General features: G+C 39.0%; 1 protein-coding gene across 1 annotated transcript in view; it reads right to left on the bottom strand.

Annotated features, from left to right (window-relative positions):
* ABCC8 (ATP binding cassette subfamily C member 8) overlaps positions 1 to 20,564 on the bottom strand; it is a 72,930-nt gene that overhangs the window by 34,182 nt on the left and 18,184 nt on the right. The window contains exons 7-16 of the mRNA XM_085063232.1: positions 20,089 to 20,253; positions 18,099 to 18,254; positions 12,509 to 12,643; positions 11,404 to 11,566; positions 7,674 to 7,714; positions 7,239 to 7,384; positions 3,047 to 3,152; positions 2,715 to 2,825; positions 697 to 772; positions 501 to 606 (exon numbers count right to left, since the gene is read on the bottom strand). Coding sequence (XP_084919358.1) covers positions 501 to 606; positions 697 to 772; positions 2,715 to 2,825; positions 3,047 to 3,152; positions 7,239 to 7,384; positions 7,674 to 7,714; positions 11,404 to 11,566; positions 12,509 to 12,643; positions 18,099 to 18,254; positions 20,089 to 20,253 — 1,205 coding nt within the window. The remainder of the gene's footprint in view (positions 1 to 500; positions 607 to 696; positions 773 to 2,714; positions 2,826 to 3,046; positions 3,153 to 7,238; positions 7,385 to 7,673; positions 7,715 to 11,403; positions 11,567 to 12,508; positions 12,644 to 18,098; positions 18,255 to 20,088; positions 20,254 to 20,564) is intronic.

The raw sequence follows: 20,564 nt of genomic DNA on the forward strand, positions 1-20,564 counted from the left end.
TCCCTCTCTAGCTGAAAGGGTCACCTTCTTATGTTTCATTTGCCCCACCTATAGAACAGACAACCTTCCTTCCTTGTACTGTGCTGTGAAAGCATGTGCAATTCTGAGTAGTACGACTGGCATGAAGGCTGGATACAAATCATATCTCTCTACAGACACTCAAAGAATTTAGAGAACTTCTCCACAAAATTGGTGCAGAACCCACTGGGTAACAATGACCCTCTGTCCATCAGAGTATAAGGATTTGATTTATAGGTACCCTGTTTTTCCCCCATTCCCAACCAGTTGGAAATAAAATCAACTGTTTCTCTAGGTTCTTCCACAATTTGTTGAGCTTTACCTACAAATAATCACAGCCCAAAGGGAAAAGTTCTTGACTGTATCTAGAAAATCCCTGACTCCACATGTTCCCAGGACAGACTCTAGGCTTTTTATGCATTACTACTCAACCCAAGCTGAATTTTTTAATTAAATTAGAATTATAAATTAAATGGCCCTACCTGCTCCAGGATATGTTCCCAGAGATCTTCTGCATCTCACCAAGTATGGCCAGCAACAGAGATGACTTACCACAGCCCACCTGTCCTACAATCATTGTTAGCTGACCTGTGAGAGAGGAAGCTATAAATGAGATTCTGATTTATCAAACACCTATGACAAAACATCTTATTCTGTATACCTGATGTAATTTTGTACCTTGAGGGATGCGGATATCAATATTGGACAATGCTGGAGGACCTTCAGGTGTCCAAGTGAAAAATCCATTTGTGATCTATACCAAGATGGAGAGAAAAACCAAACAAACACAGATTTAGAGCTCACTTTTTTTTTTCCCCCAAACATCAGAGATAGTTCTTTTTTCATTACACTGAGCACAGGAACAGAGTTAGCCTTTGCCCAATGCAGGAAAGGGATCTTCAAGTGACTGGCTTTGTAAAGGACTGTATTTCAATGGGCAAAAACCTCTGAACTCAAACAAGCACTATTAGACTACTAGAAAATTACTGAGAATTCATGAAGGGAAAAAAATTTTCCCTTTGGAGTTTCTCTTGTTCTCTTGTTCTGTTATTTTTAAGGTAGGCATATGTAATAAGTGAAATGATTACAACACAATTAAATTACATTGATGTCCAGTTTGCTCTCTGCAGAGCCCTCAATGTCACTTGAGACACAGTGCAGCTTATACAGCAATTACACCAGCCAAATTCCAAGCAGACCTGCAGAACCTTCCACAAAATTAGATGTTACTGCCCATTACAGTACTTTTCTTTGTATTTCTGACATGGTTCTCAGATAATCCAGGTTTTGCTAGATACAGAAACTGTTTCATTGAAAAAGACTAAAACCAGGAAACAAAGCCTGTTCAGACTTTAAATGGAGATTTCCATGGATACTGTGAAAAACAAGGAATGGGAGACAATTTTAAAAGGCCTACATTTATGCAGGACACGCTTCTCTCCCTTTTTCAGAGCCACTAAAGCCTTCAAAGCCTTTCAGCCATGTAAGGCACATCAATTTTTCATCTAAGAGGACTGGAAGAGGACATTTTTGTCACACCCTTGAGAAAAATTGATACTCCTATACTGGGCAAAAGCAGGCAGGGTGATCCTCCCTCTAGGTTACCAAAGGCAGCCAGAGGATCCTCTCTTGGAGGATCCTGGAAAATGAGCTGCAGACAGACAGCACCTGCACAAGTCCCCTGGCCCAGGGGCTGGTGGTGACAATGGTGTCAGCAGATGGAGACAAAGATTATCCTTGGTCTGGGCTTCCTGCTCAAGCCTTACAAATACTGTCCTTACAGAGGTTACTGCACTGGCCTCTCCTTTGTGACAAACTCCTCTGTTAGCACTCCAGGCTGTCTTTTGACCCAGCACTGCACCCAAAACCCTCTTTCAAATATTCCTTATTTTCCTGGTAGTCTGCTCAAGAAGGATCCTGCACCAATTCAGCATGCCTAAAAAAACAGCTGAAAGCATTACCAGTTGTCCTACTTAGTCCCATAAAACTGAATTATTCATCCTCTTTTGGTGGAAATGCAAATGTAATAGCAGACTTCCTAAATAAACAGCTTCATCACTATAACAACCATCAGGATTTTTATTGCTTCTGACCATCTCCACAGCAAATCAAGAGCATCAGTCTTTGAAGTGGCATGGGTAATTGTAATTTTTTTTCTTCAGGCAAGTTAGGTCTCTGGGAGTGAGTTTTTAATTTCAGCTGGGGAAGGCTACTAGGACTTCCAAAAGAGGAAGGAAAGATCCATGATGAGATGGTTTTGGGAATGTCTAGAACAAATTATTTTCTATTTTCTTCATCCCATTATTGTGTACAGACACTGGAAATGGAAGAAAGAGTCTGGCATACATAAAAGGTTGGGCCAGATGATCTTTTGAGGTTCCCTCTAACCTAGGCTGCTCTATGTTTTGAGTTAAAAATTTTGGACTGGAGAACAGGGCTAATGACTCATGCACTTGAAACAGAAAATGGCTGGGTGAAATCTAGAGGAATAATTTCAACTAATCACAACCTATAGATTTTTAGTTAATTTTAAAAAGGAAGACAGACAAGAAAGGTGGAGATTAATCTCTGACAAGCGCACTAGTGTCTGACACTTCACACCAAATGCTGGTTCTTGAACTTGAAACTGCCATCAGAACACAAAAGTGGCTATTAGTGAGCTAATATAAGTGTTATTGGAGTGACCTTCATATCACCTTTACACAGAAATCATCTGCTTCTGTGATGTTAATGGGTCTCCTCATGTGAGAGCTGTAATTGTTCCAGTCCTCCCTGGCAGGCCTCTTGCGGTTCACAACCTTGAGTGGCTGTGCAAAATCAGAAAGACAGAAATAAGCACTAATTGGTGGCAGCATCAGCAAAATGTCCCAAACCCTAGCAACCACAGTGTGAACGATGCAGCTCAGGGTATTAAAACAGAAGTCTTGCAATTGCAAGAAGCAATCAGCAGGAAACGGAGAAGTGGAAAATTTATTCTGGGTACAAACTACTGCAGCCACTTCACCTGCAATGAGACAGCTTTACTCACCACTGCCTGGTACTTGCTGTGATTATCTGCGCTTCTTAGCTCTGAAGATTTGTCGTGTTCTTCTCCGATTTCTTCACTTGACAGGAATTCACTCAGTTTCTGCACACTGAAAGGGAAGAAAACCACAATCACACCTCAATCTTGGAAGTAAAACTTTTGCTCTTTGCAATGTTTATCTGGTACCTTCTGGTACTTCAGCTGCTGTCTGCAGCACAGTTTGTTCTTGTTTTGTTAGAGGTGCATGAAAATGTGCAACTGGAAGTTACTGTAAGGAAGTTTTCAAATCCTGTCCTGTTGCCTATTAACAGCAATGGTATTTTAACACTTTGTGCAGGTGTTTCTCAAGTCTTGTCTCTTCTGACACCAGAGAGATCTTACACAAAGGTTTTTTCACACACTTGGTGGGACACAGAAGGGCTACAACAGTGGCTTGTTTTGAGCCATTGACACAAGCAGAATTAAAGTCATTTATGCTGATCAAGTGTGGCCCAGTCAGCCCTACTGAACAGTCTCATGAACACTGGCAGTCTGATGAAATCTGTACCCTGTGAGCCAAATTCAACCAGCTATGATGAAATATGATGTGCATAAGGTAACTAGATAAAGGAATATACCTGAACAGAATAGTGTTCAACAGATGAGATATAAAAGGAATCCTGACAACCAGCAACAAAGAAGAAGGCATAAAATTTTCACTAGCTGCTTTAAGATTTAATTAGCTAAGAGATAATGTGCCTTTATTAAGACATTTAACAGATCAGGGCATCAATTTTATTTCTGTACCTGACTTTATAAAATGCATGTCTAATCTACTCACAGGGACAGCAAATGAAATTTGTGAAAGAATTGGATTGAATCATGAACTCAACATCAAAGGAGCTCAATTAGCTGGAAATAAGTTAACTATCAGTCTTCAAAACGATAAAGTGCCAGAAGGCCTTGGGTTCCTAAAAATAAATTTATGGCTAAGAGCTGAAAAAATTGATTTCAATCTTTAGCCTTCGGCTAACTGGGGAGAAAGAGGCAAACAATGCACTGAAGCATTGTGATACGTGGTGATCTGTTAGGATGCCAATCTTAAAAAATAAAAATAAACTCGCCAGCATTTATTTTGCATTTGACTGCCAGGGGTTTCTTCTTTAGAAGACAACTTAATTTCTTCTGAGAAGCTTGTGAAATACCCCACTGATGCAAAAATGTGGTTGGACTCAGGCATTACAGCACTGCCTGAGGCAGACTCCCTGTAGGGTGAACACTTGTCCTGCAAGCAGAGAACAAAGTCACCTGGGGACTCCCTAGGAGAGAACTAGTTGTGCAGTTTTTCTGTCAACCTGCCTAACTGCTGATGGCAGCTGAGCACTGAGTGGATCTCTTAGTGGATTCAGTGGAGGCAACTGAGCAGGTACAACAATCTAAGCAACAAAAAGGGGGAGACTGTTTGGGATGGGTTAAGAGGAATAATAATTAATTAGGGTTCAATTTTGGACAAGAATTCCTAAATGGGAAGGTCTTTTATCTCAAAGGAAGTATTTAGAAGCTGAATTGCTAGAGATATTTATATCTATTTGCACAAAGCTCTGGAAAACAGGGCTAGGAATCTTACCTTTTTTTTTGTTCAATGAACCAGACATTTAAAAGAACATTTCAAATGTCTCTACATGGACCAAATGATGGTTTAGATGCTGCCCATATGGATTTGAGATGCAGCTGCACTTATATTCTCTGTATGAAAATTACACTGACATTTGAGAAATTGCTCTGAAGGTAGAAGGAGCAGACAGAGAAGTTCCCCATGTATTTGCTTCAGGATTGAGAAGTAGGAAGAGAAGACAGCAAACATTCTCAGACCATGCATATCCAAACAAGACTATGCCTGTATTAAGCCATCCAACAATTTGATTTTATTCTCCAGTTGTGTATCCAGGTGTCTGTACTCTCTACAAACCTCCTGCCCAACGCTGTGCATAATTCTGGAATCACTGCTCCTGAGGCAATGACTGAAAAAACACAGTATAGCTGTGAGAAAATCTTTTGTTAGAGGTACCAGCTCTTATTTCAGGATGTCACACTGTTCTAAACTCTTAAAGAAGAGAAAAAGGACGTTCTCTGCAGGGCTCTTGCTGACAGAGCAATTTCAGTATTCCAATATCTCCACAGGGGAACTTATTTTTAAGCCACAGAACAGATGTATTGATTAAAACATGGGTGTTTGCACAGCTGACTGGAAAGATGGTTTGATATTAAACCCGGTAAGATACATAATGCCACTCTTGCTGCTTAATCTTTTCTGATAGAATTTTGTATACTGCACCCTTTGTCCCTAAGATTCACATTTAAGACATACATCAATTGCCTGCTCAGTTTTAATGGCATAAACACTCCACATACTAAAACCAACCCAAAATACCCCTTTTTAAAGAGGTATCAGAATTTCTCACCATTCTAAAGATTTTCAACAGTTCCCCTGCTCAGAAGCAGACACCCAAGCCCCATAACTTGAATTTTTCAGGGGTCCTACATGCAACAGCTTTAAATCTGTCAATCACACAGTGGTTCTGAGAGTGTCAATGGTAATCCAAGACTACAGCCAATATGAACAGAGCAGGGTTTGTGAGGTGCCTGAGATGAAAAGCCAGTAACACCCTCTTACTACCCTTTGTATGCTGGTTTCATTGCTGGCTCATCTTCTGCTCCACTTAGTCCCTTTCTGTCACCACAAGAGAAGCTGCCTTTGCACACTTGCTAAAACCAGCCAGAATGTCTCAGCCTAAAGAAAGCTGGAATACAACTTTGCCAAGTTAGGTCACCTTTACCTGATCTTACTGCCCAGCTTCTCATGAGCAGGAAGGTGTAACAGCAGGACAGTGTCACAGCAAGCAAACAATAGCTGTGCCTGGTGTAAACTCGACTGTCTGCTTTTTAACATTTCCTGAACTACTCAAGCAAGCACATTTTGGAAGCATAGCATGAAAAGATCTGCCACATGCTTCCAAAATATTGCTCTGAAGGGTGAGGTACTCTAGATAGAGAAGCACCACCAGCACTATGGAGAAATGCACTCTGGAACACTACCTGGTGATACAGACAGCCAGGAAGGCAAGGATCACATCACCTTTGATACACAGTTTGATTCCTCTCTGCACCACAAATGGCAGGGAAACAGCCTGCCAACAAGAAGGTTTTCACAGAATAATCCACGAAGAACTCCCAGCTAGAAACAATTAATACTGTGCTGATACTAATTGCTTTCAGATTGTTCCTACAGCATCAGAGACAAAACTCATTTGCAAAGAAATCCTTAGACAAGCCAAAATAAATGCCTGTTGGTAGCAGGCAGTCAGCGTGGGCTCCAAGATACTTTGCTGGCTGTAATCTTTGCATGACAATTTGCCATGGCTCTAGGGACTACCACAGTGGCTGCAAAACATTACCTGCCAGCCGCTGATGCTCTCAGATTTCACACTCCTGAGGAGAGAGGACACAGCTGTGACTTTGCACTGTCAGGGAATTTTCAAACACTGAGGGCAATCTCAGCCTCCTGCTGCATCCCCTTTCCATCTCCAAAGCAGCACAAAGGCAATTGAGGAAGGGCTGGTGTCTAGTATCTGTCCCATGGCTTAAATAAGCTTGGCAGACAGCTTCATTGAAGGTCATAAAGTTGTCCTAATAGAGAAAGAAGCCCAAGCTCTGCTTCCCCTATCAGTTAGAGTTACACAGCATATGAAAAAGCTTTAGGAGGTTTTTACACTAATCTGTTGATACTCAAAAGCCCCAGTGAAACAGCAATTCTGGTTGTTATTTGGTTAGTTTTTGAATATTCGAACTAACATGTCCATCAGAAAGTAAAAATTCATGAAGCCCAGATTAGACATTTAGTCATTAACTTGGTGTGTTTCTTAAAAGTGATTTTTAGGGTGTCTGCTTGTTTGCTTCAGCCTAACTCTCCCCCAGCAGGCAGCCTCTCAGGCAGAGGCTGAGAAACAAGACATGCATGCTGAAACACCTACCCTTCTGTGATGCCTTTTACCCTTCTACATGCTTGATGGAGGGGAAAAATAGATGGGAAGCAGTTTACAAGAACAGATAAATTGTAACCATGCTATTTTTAAACCAAAAATTATAAAATGAGCAACAGGCACATTCTCAAAAATTGGATAGGTGGTAGCAAAGATAATTATTTTACAGTTCTCACCTTACTAATGCTTTGACAGTGGATCTAACCACACTTGAGAGCAGGAACAATGGAGACACTAGGATATGAAACAGGGAGAGGGAGGCAAATGCCACTGATGGGGAGAAGTCAGCCTTTCTTGTCAGATGAGCATGGACAACAAATGTCTACAAAGAGACAGACATCATTGTCAGTGCTTTGCCATAAAGAAGGAAACAGAGACTTCATATTTCACAAGCATTTCATTTACAGAATCTTAATTCATACTCTTAACAGTTTGTGGCAGTGCCACACGCTCTGGGCTGCTCCTGGCAAGTGGGCATTTTCCATTCTCTCCCAGAGGAACTGCAAACGTGTAGCAGGTTTGCATCCTGTCCTCCTCCTTCCTCAATTCCACATCACTTACATTTGAAAATGCAGTTGTAATTGACACTATTTAGAGAAGCCCATACTTACTATAAGCACAGCTGCAATTGGTATTGCTGCATTCATAAAGACTGTGAAGGAAAACACATAGGAACATTTAGAAACAATTTTCATTCAGACATACTAAATGCTACAATACTAGTAGCACTGGTTTACAATGGTATTTTCTAGGCTCTTACCCTGCATGTCTGTCCCCTCTAGCACAACCTGAGGCTATTATTTCATCATCACCTTTTCATTTTGACCTTCACTCAACTTTGTTTCACAGAAGTAAACTACACAGAGAAAGAATATAGACCCTAGAGCAAAAATAGAACTCAAGCATCAGGGCAGGTGTAACAGAAAAAGGCTAGACACTTCTTTTGTGTTAAAACTCTGCCTGTTCTTTTCTCCTACCAGATATAGCAACGTTCAAACAGTAAAAGCTCTCCCCAGTTAATTCATCTGAAGTGAAGTGTCATTGTTTGACTCACAAATACTGCTGGTTGATTGTTTGGCCATCCTTTTCTGGGCATAAACTCCTGATGGACTTTATACACTCTCAGATTTTTCTCTTGCCTACATTTAGATGATCTTTAACATGAATCCTCTAACATGAATGCTCCAACATATTCATAAACTCTGTACTCATGCTTATATAAAATAGCTGAGTTATTTCATGTAGCTCTAATGCCTGACAGTGAGGAGAATTTGAAAATATGTTAGTGTAGCTGCAAAATAAAAGCTTAGGCTTTGAAAGACTAACATGTAAGAGTATAGAAATGTGTAGTTTACACCTTGTCCTATGGGGAAAAAAAACCCCAAAAAAGACTGTATTTTTCTGAGGAAAATGTTCTTTCTGTTGGAATACAAAGCAGCCTCTCATGTCTCCTTAATGGTTCTACATCCTGACCAGTTTTTACACTTTGTATTAATTGACATGGTTACAGCACAGAAATTGCAAAGAAGGGAAACTTGCTGCCTGCAACTCTGTCCTCCTGAATCCCATTAAATCCTTGCCTTTGCAATGTGCCTTTGAGACTGCTGCAGTACAAGAGTTTGCTTTTAGGAATCCATCTGCTGAGAGTATCTGGCAAAGCTGATAAACTTCTCAGAGATGGATCCTGCTCTTCTCCTGCCCACAGTACAAGATCATACCTGTCAGATATGAAGCTGGATGGATTAAATATCCTGTAGGGCTGCCAAAGCCTTCTGCAGTTAAGATATCTAAGGTACTTGGTGGCTCCCAAGAAGCTGACCTGAATTTTGCTATTTTGTGAGCTCAGCAGTACATAAAAGAACTTCTAACTTGTTTCAACCAAACAAGTAAGAGCCGTTGGAATTTGGGGCTTGTTTCCCTTTTTTATTTATTTTTCTTTTCTATTATCCAAGTGTCCAGAATAATAAACTGTTTTAAAAAATAACTCAATTTTGCAGCTAGGGCTTTATGTGTAATTAGATTTAGTCAAAAGGACTTTGTTACTGGAAAAAGGCAGACTAAAAACTGAGAAAAATGTTCAGTCAGTTCTGGATATTTTAGGGTAGTAACCAGTGCTATTTTCCTGTAAGAAAGCCTGGAGTTATTTTGCTTCTGACAGATTAGGCAAAACATCATAGAGGCAGGAAAACCACTCTTTTCCTTCTCTCTCTTTCCTGAATTTTAATGTATACTATATCCTGTAAAGATGTAACCCAACTTTGATTCTGGTGGGGGCATTTCATTAAAATATAGGAAGAGGTAATTTCTATAATAGCTCTTTTAGCACACATGAACAATTCCATATACATATAACCTGGATCCTGGCACAGGGGCAAAGCACACAAGATCCAATTTCCATGTGGTCCTGAAATGGAATTTTCTTGTGGCCTTGCCAAGACTGCCCTGAATCTTGTAGGTATGTTTTCTGTAATCCAACACAGATCTATTCCTTATGAATAAAATAGCTCCAACCACATTCTTTACTTCTGTTAATAGCTATGTGTCCTTAGAAAAGAGTTCCAGAGCCTCTTCAAAATTTATGCTCAAAAAAAAGTGTATATAAGAACCTCTTTTCCTCTTTCTTAGTGTTCTAGCAACTGTCTGCCTTCCTCTAGATCACAAACACATAAAATCTTGGTCCTCTCCTGCCTTTTAATTTTTTCTTAAATAAATTAAATAATGTGTTCACTATAATATTAGCTAACATGTTTTAGGTTGACTGTGCCTCTCAGTCTAATTATATGTAGGATAAGAGAAAAGAGCAAGTCCTCCTATATTTATATTCCCTTTTTAATCTGCAAAAGTGCAAGTTTGTAAAAATAAGTGTCATTTTGTGCTAAAGTCAGAGAGTGTAAGGAACTCCTAGACTGAAACAGTAAGAACCTTTGTAAGTCAAATTACATGCACCATCAATATAAAACTGCTCTGCTTTAACCCAAGCTCAGAAGTTACCTCCTGTGTCTTGCACATACCTAAATATCACACTTAATACAAAACAACAATGCAGTTGCAAACTTGGAATGTTTCAAGTAGCATTAGCAAATATTTTAAATTGTCTCTAATAATACAGGTTCTTATGTAATTGCTTCACAAAATAATCAGTACTCCTGGGATGAATACACCTTTTCCTAGCTGTTACAAATGACACTGTGAGGATTTAAAATCCAATAAACCTCCACAGCCCTACGGCTGATGCCATGGCCCTGACTATGAACGGATTTTAACTCCACATGAAGCACTGCATACAAAGGGAACCCATCTGTGTTGATCTGGGTGTAAGATGGAGTTTCTGGTCTCACAAACTCCAGTTAAATTCTGGTTTATGTCGAAGCAGAAACTCCTCTCCAAGCCCACAGAGCTAAGGATCCCCAGAGAGAAATTCTGGTCTCAGAAGTCAATGAATACATGAATTTAATGTCAGTTAAATTCAGTGGATCATGACCCTTCCCTTAGAGTGCATTACCCATGTGATCATCAGGACTATTTTTCCTTATTATTCCAGAATGTATTTGTACAGATACCATGTAGCATTTGAAAACTTCTTGCTAAAATTTTCCATTTCATAAATATGTCACAGATCATATGAAGAGCATAGCATTCTTGAGTGTGACTTTACAAATAATTTGTAAAGTATCACAGTAGCAATTATATAGGTGTTGCATATAATCTCCTCAAATACAGAGTTCAATTTGCTGTAGGTCTTTCTAAAAGCACAAAGCATTAAAGCAGCTTGAAAAATAACATGAGAGGAAAGAATCTGGATACAGAATGATTAAATGGCCAGGATGCTCATATTTTTCTTTCCAGGATATAGAAATTGTTATAAAAACCACTCATTTTAACAAGAAATCCAAATTTTGAATAAGAACATATAAGTACTGTCTGTTGGAGCTTCAGTGCAAAGACAATGTCTGTCATATATTATTTGCATGCTCTGAATTGTGCAAAATGCAGAAAAAAACCCAACAAATAAATTTCAACATCAGCTTCCTCTCCAATGCTGTGTTCTAGAAGAGAATAATGCTGGCTAAATATAGTCCATGAAACATTTGTCCCTTAAAAGCTTTTCTCCAGAAAAAGTCAATTCTACAAAGCATTGATTTTGTCTTTTGGGCATATTTCCCATACAAGCAAAGTTCTACTCAATTAAATGGAGGGTCTGACTAAATGGAAAGTGAGGAATACGGATCAGAGCCTAAAGCAACTGAAAAAACCTCAACAGAGAAATGGTAAACTCATTAGTAGCTAATAATTCAGTAGCACTTAGCTGAGCAGTGGATTACAATGCAGGAAGAGACTTACTGGATATGGAAGTATAAAGGGCAAAAGACTTGAGGCTAGTCATTTCTTTCTGTCTGGTCTCCTCCACACTGCTGTGAAATATGTGCTCCCAAGCATACAGCTTAAGGAGCTTAATGCCTCGAAGCATCTCATTTGTCTTCTTCAGTCTCTCATTGGAGTACTCCTGCAACATTTACACACACATTTACCTGAAGGGTGCAACAAAAACATCTGTTCCCTAAGCATAAGGATGACACAAAGATTGTAAGCAGCCCCCCTGCACAGTGCAGACATTTCTATCCCAATCAGCACTGCTCCCATCTGCAGGAATTTCTAGGTGACATTGTAAGATTGGATGGTGGAGGAATGAATGCTGTCCACATTTCTGGAAGAGTGCATACTGTTGATGGGAAGGAATTCCTTTTCACACAGGGAGATGCACAAATAACTCTCATTACTACCCATGATCTGTGGTGGAAGAGATTTCAGCAAGCTCTGGCTCCATTACAAGCTCCTGTGGCTTCCTTGGCAGTACAACAGTTGCTGAAAGGGGGAATAAGGTTCAGAGCAGCTGGGCATGGGAATTCCTATGAACCAAGGTAACTTTCTCAGCAGTGATGTAGGTGATTCAAATCACAGACAAGCCAAATGAGGGATCAAGAAACAGCCTGTGACTTCACAGACCTCTGAGCTCCCCAGTTGAGGGACACACTGTGGGAGTTAGGACTGCATAGAGTTTGTTTAAATAAATCAGTTTGATAGATTTCCACATCTGGTGTCCGAGTTTGGATGCAGCATTCCTACTTCCTTTGCCCTTGGACAGCTTGCCCTGCACAACTCATTTATTTGTGCTGTGCCCAAAGCCACTTCAGTGAATGACTACTGACCATTTTTATTTGCAAGTTAGAAGGTTCTCCAGGGCTTTTTTTCTCTTAGGGAACCATACTTGTTGAAAAATATAAACCCCGATCTCACATCCTTGAACGTGGCATTCTTGAACACTATGAAATGTTTGAGAAGCAATTCTGGATCAGCATCCATGGCTAGCTTTGCAATTCCAAGCACAGACCAATGCATCATTACCAGACATGACATTTATATCACGAGTGAGTTTGAAGACACTTACCAATGTGCTTCTCTGGGCCTGTGAGAGTTTTGTTGCTACAAAGTACTGAACAGGTGCAAGGACTATGATTACTGCTGCTCCAATTAAGGCACTGATTCCAAGAAGGTAGTAGAGCAGAAGAACTCCCACAATTATCTGTTGGGAGAAAAGAAGGTGAGGGAAAGGTCCTGGTTTTACTCTGGGTGTGCACCACAAACAGGGTAAGGGACAATATTCAACCAACAGCAGCTGCAGTTACTCCCAGCCCAAATGTCACAAGCTGATGTGGTCAGTCAGGGGCTTCTCTCAGAGAACCAGACACTCACCCTGTACTCCTCCCCAGCCTCTGCATTCATTGTATTTCTGTTTCTTTATTTCTCTGCATTACGCACCATAAAAGAAGATTGTACAGGTTTGCAGATCTTCTATAATTGAACTCTCAAAACTATTTAAAAGAACTTTATTTATAAAGAAATAAATTTCTAAAAGACATCGTTAAACCAAATTTAATTTAAAAATATTTACAAGTAACACATTATACCACTGAGAATATCCACCTCAAATAATCTCTGACATAAACTGGCAAGGACCTGTTTTAAGGATCCACAGTGCCAGACTGACAATTACTTTTGAAAAAGTATTAGAGAAATGGCTTAAAAAAAAAACAAAAAAACAACCTTGCCTTTGGATAAGTAAGAATGTAGAAAGAAAGCCACAGTCTGGATGGAGAGGGTTTACTGCAAGCAGCTCAATAAACATGAACAATATATACAAGCTAGCAAAGTTAATTATCACTAGTCTAATGACTGACTCCTGAACAATCTGCAGCATTGACCATCTGTGTACTTAACAGTGTAAGCTGATAAATTAATCAGAAGACACAGTGATAGAAAGTTAATTTCATACATCATTTCCCTTAATTAAAAAAAAACAATAATTGGAAATTTCCTCAAAATGTTATATACTACTCTTGTTATGTCTGCACACTCATAACCTTCAGAGAAAGTGTCTTCCATCATTTCAAAGCTCAGTAGTCATCTGCCTACTTCCACATTTATAGGAATTGGCTGTTTACATGAAGAAAAAGAGTCTGCAGTTTCCCTATTTCCGTTGTGACATTTTCATTAATTTAAAGCACAGACAGAGAAAACACGGATTTTTTTTTCTTCTTAGGAACCATCTGAAGTTCCTCTACAGCTGAACTAAACTAAAACATGACTCTCAAAATGAGCCACAGTATTGACTTACAAAATACACAGTGACATGAAAGTAAAATCCTATTGTATATGCATGACAAACCTAGTAAGAGGCAAGGTTAAATTGCAAATTTAAAAAATCTTTCAGTGATGAGTGAGCAATCTGCTTCCACCTGAAATCAGGAAATTAATGAGCATATGAAGCCAAACAAAACACAAGGCCTCTGCCAGACACCCCTGTCAGAGCTCTCCTCCAAAACACAAAATGGTCTTGTTCTTTACAGATGAAGATACTCATTCCCAACTGCCTCATCACGGGCAGACACTCTGGGCACTCAAAATACAGGAAAGCAGCCAGTGCAGAACACTGACTCCCTGTTTTCCAGCTTTCCATCACTACTGGTTGATGCTCAAGGACATCATGGGACCACCTGGTTCTGAAAAGAGAGCATCAGCTTCTCACAGAGACAAGGAGAAAGCTATCCCAGCTGGATCCTGGGAGAGTTGCTAGTTCACAGCTGCTTTACCATCCCTCATTCAAACTATTCAGAGGGTCAGTCTTTGCCATAAAAATCTCATGTTTCCAATAGGTTAAAATGATCCCATTTTCATCTTATTTATAATGTGATAATACAGATGAACTTTTGAAATACATTCAGCATGTATGGAAAAAAAAATGCAAAGGCTTGCATCTGAAAAGAGCTGAAATCTATAAATCTTATTGAACCTAATTCTGTATCACACCCCAAAGTATAGAATAAAGAGCACACAGATAACATCTGAGCTCTGGAGGACAGTATCTGGCAGATGGGAAGGCTCTCATTAATATTCCTGAGAAGGCAAAAAATCATATTTAAAAAAAAAAAAAGCTTGTGGAATGAAACACTGCTTCTCTTTCATCAAAATCCCAAAGCTCTTCTCTGCTGGAGATATATCTCAGGAGCAAGAAACTCACCAACAGCTCTGGTTATTTTGTCTTGATTATTTACTGAGGATGGCAAATACTTGCAGCCAGAAACTGCTTTGTGCGCAGTTTTGAAAGAGACAAATGTCCTTTCATTACCAGTGTAAGCTATCCTTACCAATGAGCCAGAGGTATGACAATACAGGATTTTTCAATAACCATAATGAAATCAAACAAGAGCATTCGTGAAACCAAGGCATGGGGGAAAGGATGTTGTAAGGATTTATTTTGGTCCCAGTGTTTGAGCCAAACCTACTGAGGGCATCTTTCAACTGACTGGCATCCCTGGACCTCTTCTCATTGATTTCTGTAACATTCAAACAGCAACTTACAGCAATGATAAAGCTCCCATTGACTCCAGTCAGAGCAAAGATGGAGCTCAAATTATCTGGACTGTACAGAAACTTGTATATAACTTGTCGTGAACAGCTATTACAAAATCCACAGCAGATGCTGAAATGTTGATTGCTAGATTAAGAGCTACAAAACTATTAAAAAACTGTTTCAAAGAATAATGGAGTTTGTGCAAATCAGTATTAGCCACCTTTCAAGCACCCAGTAATTGCTTTCACTGCCTCATAAAGCAAGGTATTGAACAAATGCTATGGAAAAATGCTTTGGAGAAGCCTTTGTGACGAATGTAACTCACTGATTTTGGCAAGGAGTTCACAAAAACAGGAGCACACTTCAGCACTGATCATCCTCATCTGGTGAGGAGCATCACAGGGGGAATTTTAATGCAGATATAATCATATTTTCTTCAGACTGTCAGGAAGTCTTTACGAGTTCGTGACTTCTGGCACATTAGAGCAAAATGTTGCTACAGAATACGCAATGAAATTGGATTAATTCTCAGTTGCACTAAACTGCTCTCCACACTGAGCTGCCAGGGAGGTCTTATAAAATAACTGAACATGAAATTGGTAGCTTCTACATAGTTTGTCTATAATAATTGATACCCTAAACATTATCATTAAGGGGGTGGACTCCTCTTAACACTTCATAGCTTTTCAGCAATATCATTTTAGCAGGATACAGTGAGTGACTTCTTACTGTGTTTCCCATAAATGAAATTAAAATACCCTGATGTCCAAATTATTACTGACAAACTGCCAATATGTAACCATATTTAATATGGTATTTCCCATCAGTTTCTTTTAATTATAGCTGTCCTCTCCTTTGCAACTAGACATCAATATCAGGACATATTCCTTGATCATTGCTTTTTTTTTTCCCCCCACCTTAGAACAATCTAGTTTGCCTTTTTACTCCTTCACCCATAATTTCAAGGAACCCATGCAGAAAATAAGCCAAGTTGCTTTCTGAAAAAACCCAGATGATAATTTCTATATCCATCACCCAGTCTTAATTCTAGAAAGCAAAATGTTTCAAACTGCCATGTAAGTTTCTCCAGAGCAGATCAGGAAAACTAGTCCATACCTCTCATGCAGGAATAACTGCACTGAAAGAATAGAACATACACTGGGTGAATGTAGCCACACTGTGACCTAAATAAGGTTACAATCACCTCAAATCTGAATATTTTACCAGGCATGGCTCTATACATCTCACCCACGTAGAAAGCACAGTTAAAAGAAGCCATCATTTATTAAACTGCTGATAATTTACTTCTTAATACACCTGCCATCCTGATTTAAGGCTTTACACAAGTCTCATGGAGCTAGCAAGAGTTTTATCAGAAATTCAGACAGATTACTTCTTCCTCCATGTCCTACTGCAGTCTCAGGAGCAATCTACCCCCACTACCAGAGACAGTAGAAAATCTGGGGTAACTCAGCAGGTTTCAAACATGTGGCAAAAGTGTGAAGACTCAGAGTATTTCAGGAGGACACTTACTGGTTTTTCAGAGAATGAAGACTCCCCAAGACTACACAAGAGGACAAGATGAATTAAAGGACTCACTGTAACTGACAATAAAAAAAAACATCTGCATTGCCCCTCCCAAGGATTTTCCTTGGTGAGGGGAAAAATATTCAGGGCAAATAGCTACAGCAGGTTTTTTTTTTTTTTTCTCCCAGGTTAGAAAATTATTCTGGTTTACCATGTCATCAGATGACTTTAAGACCTGATTTTAAGAAGAGTAGCTTGACAAAAACCCCTTGTATTTGACAGGAACAATTATAAAATTCACTCAATTCTAGTAAATAGCTCTAGTGTCAGGAAAAATCCAGATCTCCTGATGGCCAGCAGTCTAACACCTCACTCTTTGAAAGACAATAACACAATTTACCCAATCATCTGAATGGCTGTCTTTTCTTTCCCATACCCAGGCTTTCCATGTCAAATTCTTAAATACTGAACATCTTACAGAAGAAAATCACTAGTGTCAGATGCTGATGGACACAAACTCCTAAGCAACACTCCTAAAGCCACCTTATAAACTGCCTGGAAATATGAACTGCTAGTTGCAGTCTAAATACAGTCTCATGAAAACCATTTAATTTTTGGGCAAGGGCTAGCAACCCAAAATGCAAAGCTGCTGGGTAGATTACTTATGGGTTTCTGACTTGCACACCAGCCAAATCAGCCTCTGTGTGATGCTGAACCAGACTGCCTTTGTGACACGAACACAATGAAGTTTTCAGCACATGTTTGAAATTAAATTATATATCTAGAAAATAACAGATGAATTTAAACTCTACTGCCTCTTCTGTTTGCATTTACTGCCAGCATTGAAGCACACCCACCAAAAATGCACCAAGTAGTTGGAAGAAAGCAGGAAGAGTTGCAGGGTACTGAGTATCAGATGCAACTTTGTGCTTTACTGTCAGCTTTTTCAGGAAATTCTTAAATGGAAGTATAGGATGATCCATGTGGGAAAGGAGACTGAAGGGATGAGACTGGTATTTAGAGACAGGAGACCAAAGACACCACAGGAAAAGTAGCAAAACCATTTCATATAAAAATGTTAGAACAAAAAAAAAAAACCCCAAAAAACCCCCAAAAAACCGTGGAGTTTGTCATCCAAAAAGCAGCAGTAGTTTCAAGGGATGTCCAAAATATCATCTTTAGCATAAATCTCACATTTATGCTACTACACTTGCTTCTGCTGGGATTCAAAAGACAAATGATTGCAATATCTTCCAGTTAACTTTCCTGATGTAATAAATGAATGCACTTGCAACCACTTCAAGATATAAATTCTTGTTACAAATGCAAAGCATGTTTGGCAGCAGCCAAGATCCTAATACAATCATGAACACCTACAGTCCAGTCACAAATGTGGAATCTATCAGGGGGAAAGTTTCTAGATGTTAGAAGCTTGAAATTTTATTACAAGTTATTCTTTAACTTCTTTTATATCTCCACTTTCATAAAATTCAAATGCAATGAACCAATACAGACTGAGTATTGCATGAAGAATACAAGCATGCATGAAGAATATTTTATTTTTATGCATGAAGAATAAAAGCACATTCAATCACCTTACCTGTACTGGCATAGCCCAAAGGTTAGGGCAGAGGAAGAAGAACCACATCAGCTGATTTGTGTCTATGGCAACCAGGTTACAGATCTGACCTGCTGTCATCTCTCCCATAGACATGTTAGAAGTTGAAAGCTGCATAATTTTATTGTATATTTTTGTCTAGAAGAGAGATCAAAAGGTGTTAGCAAATAGAAATAAAATGAGACTTCTAGCTCCATCCACAGGTCCAGCATGTTGGGAGAAAATTGCATTTCCTGTAACTTAAGTGAAGAGAATCAACTTTGGCCTTTTATGCTATTTAGTAAAATTTAGAGCTACTATTCTTCACTGACACAAAGCACAGTGCAGTTACCTGCATCACAGTTGTCTAAGGACTCTTACTCTGCATTCCTGTGAATCAATAAGAGAATGAAACCTTTACTGCTCAAAAATGCCTGAGAACAACATTCTCAACTATGATTTATGTCTCCAGCATCTCCACAGAGTGCCCTTCCTGTAACTAAGATAGCATTAGATTCAATACATAATCCTCAATGTATTACAATCCTTGTCACTTTTCTATGGCAATTCATTCAGGTACCACCCAGCCTCAGAACAAAATTCCTGGCTGAGAATGTTGCTACATTTTGCTTAGAGAACTCAGTTCCATTACACAGTTTAATTCACAGAAAATGGGTGTCACAGGTACAATTCTGTACTGAATAAAGCAGTTGCCTCAGTGCAGAACCAGGCACCAGGCATAAAAATAACTTAACATACAATAATGAAAGCTCACTTTCACCAGCTGTTTTGGTAAAAATCAAATAGGGTACACTGAACAGGGGCAGATTTACACAGGAGAGGACGAGAGAAAAGATTTAAAGAAAAAAACATAGGAAAAAAATGTATAAAAGCAGTGGCACAGAGACTGCCATTAGCACTGATCTGCTGCTTAGGGTGATAGTTAAAAATTTTCCAATTTCAATAGTCCAACTGTCATGATCTGGATGTCTAATATCGAGTACAGAGAACACAAAGCTTTTCTTAAACAAAACTAATTTAGCACTATTTCCCACCAACTCCCCTTTTACCCTTGCTTTGATCCATGTATTTTTCAGTCACTTGCAGCTCTTCCACTTGATACAAGACACGCCATTTTTTTTCATATTTTTGAGTCAAATTTTTAATCCCTGTAGGATTTTTCTACTTCAGTCTAGTAAGGGGAAACCAATGGATGGAATCCAGAAGTCTGGCAGCTGACAAGTGCTTCCAAGTGTAAGATCAAAAGCGAATTAAACAATTATGCTGCTACTGAAAGCATCCATCCATCACAGACACTCCCCACAGGATCCATGTCGCCCAGTGGATAAATAGTGTAAGTTATAAGGGTGGCTTCCAGGCTGTCACAGGGTAGGTTTCAGCCAGTGCCTTTGGCAATCCCACATTGTAATCTTACACCAAATCCTCTCATTTCCAGGCACAGAGCTTTGTGTGCTCCATCAAACTTTGATCTGCAGGTCCCAGTTACCTGATTACAGACCCCATTTTTTGCAATCTTACTTGTGTTCATTACTTACAAACTCCGCAGTGCCTGGAAGATTTTGTGGCATAACCCATGAAATAAGACACCACTCTATGTATTGGGAATAAAACCTATCCTTCTGTCTAATGTATATTTACAAGATATTTTAAAGCTGTATTATTTGCATGGGATGTAATGTTACAAAACATGCCTTTGAAATGGGAGAGATGCAGTTCACACCTAAACTAGTTCAAAAGTTACTTTCAGTTTTACTGTCAGCAAATTTTTGCTTGTAGGTTAAGAAGAAATACAGCATTAGATATTAAAAATAAGATATTTAATTGAACGCAGAGCTAATGCAATCTCCAATAGCAATGATCCATTCAATACATTTCAGGAAAGAAGCATCTCAGAACATAACAACTAAAATTCTAATTTACATTTACAAATACATGAGTGTGTGCAAAGATTAATTAGGAATATATTGGGTACCTGTATTGCGCCTCTCAAGTTGATTCCCGTTTCAATAGCAACATAGTATGATGCTTGCAGAAATGTCCTTTGCAACAGAAGGGCAAAAAATAAGAGTACAGCCAAAACATAAGCATTGGACAGGAACTCTTGTGACGAAATAAAGAAAACACCGAGAATTTTAGTCTATAAAAAAAGAGAGAGTTCAAAATCAGATGCAACAGTAATTTAATTACCTGCTTTGCATAATTAATAAGCAGAGATAATCACAGTTTATTACTTTGAAAAGGCTCCCAACCTTGTCTGAAACCTCACATTTTATTGATTCAAAGAAACAGTCTCATAACATGCCAACTCAATAATTTTCATTTAAATGCAAAATGACTTTTATAGGATTTCTGATATTTCTGATATCCTTCCAAAACTCTAGGACACTGAGTAACTCCATATGGTCATTTATTAAAAAATGTGCACTGCCCATCATCAGAAATGAAGAG

The sequence above is a fragment of the Lichenostomus cassidix genome, chromosome 5, assembly GCF_008360975.1.
Source record: "Lichenostomus cassidix isolate B80296 chromosome 5, HeHo_3.0, whole genome shotgun sequence".
In the NCBI taxonomy this organism is placed as follows: domain Eukaryota; kingdom Metazoa; phylum Chordata; class Aves; order Passeriformes; family Meliphagidae; genus Lichenostomus; species Lichenostomus cassidix.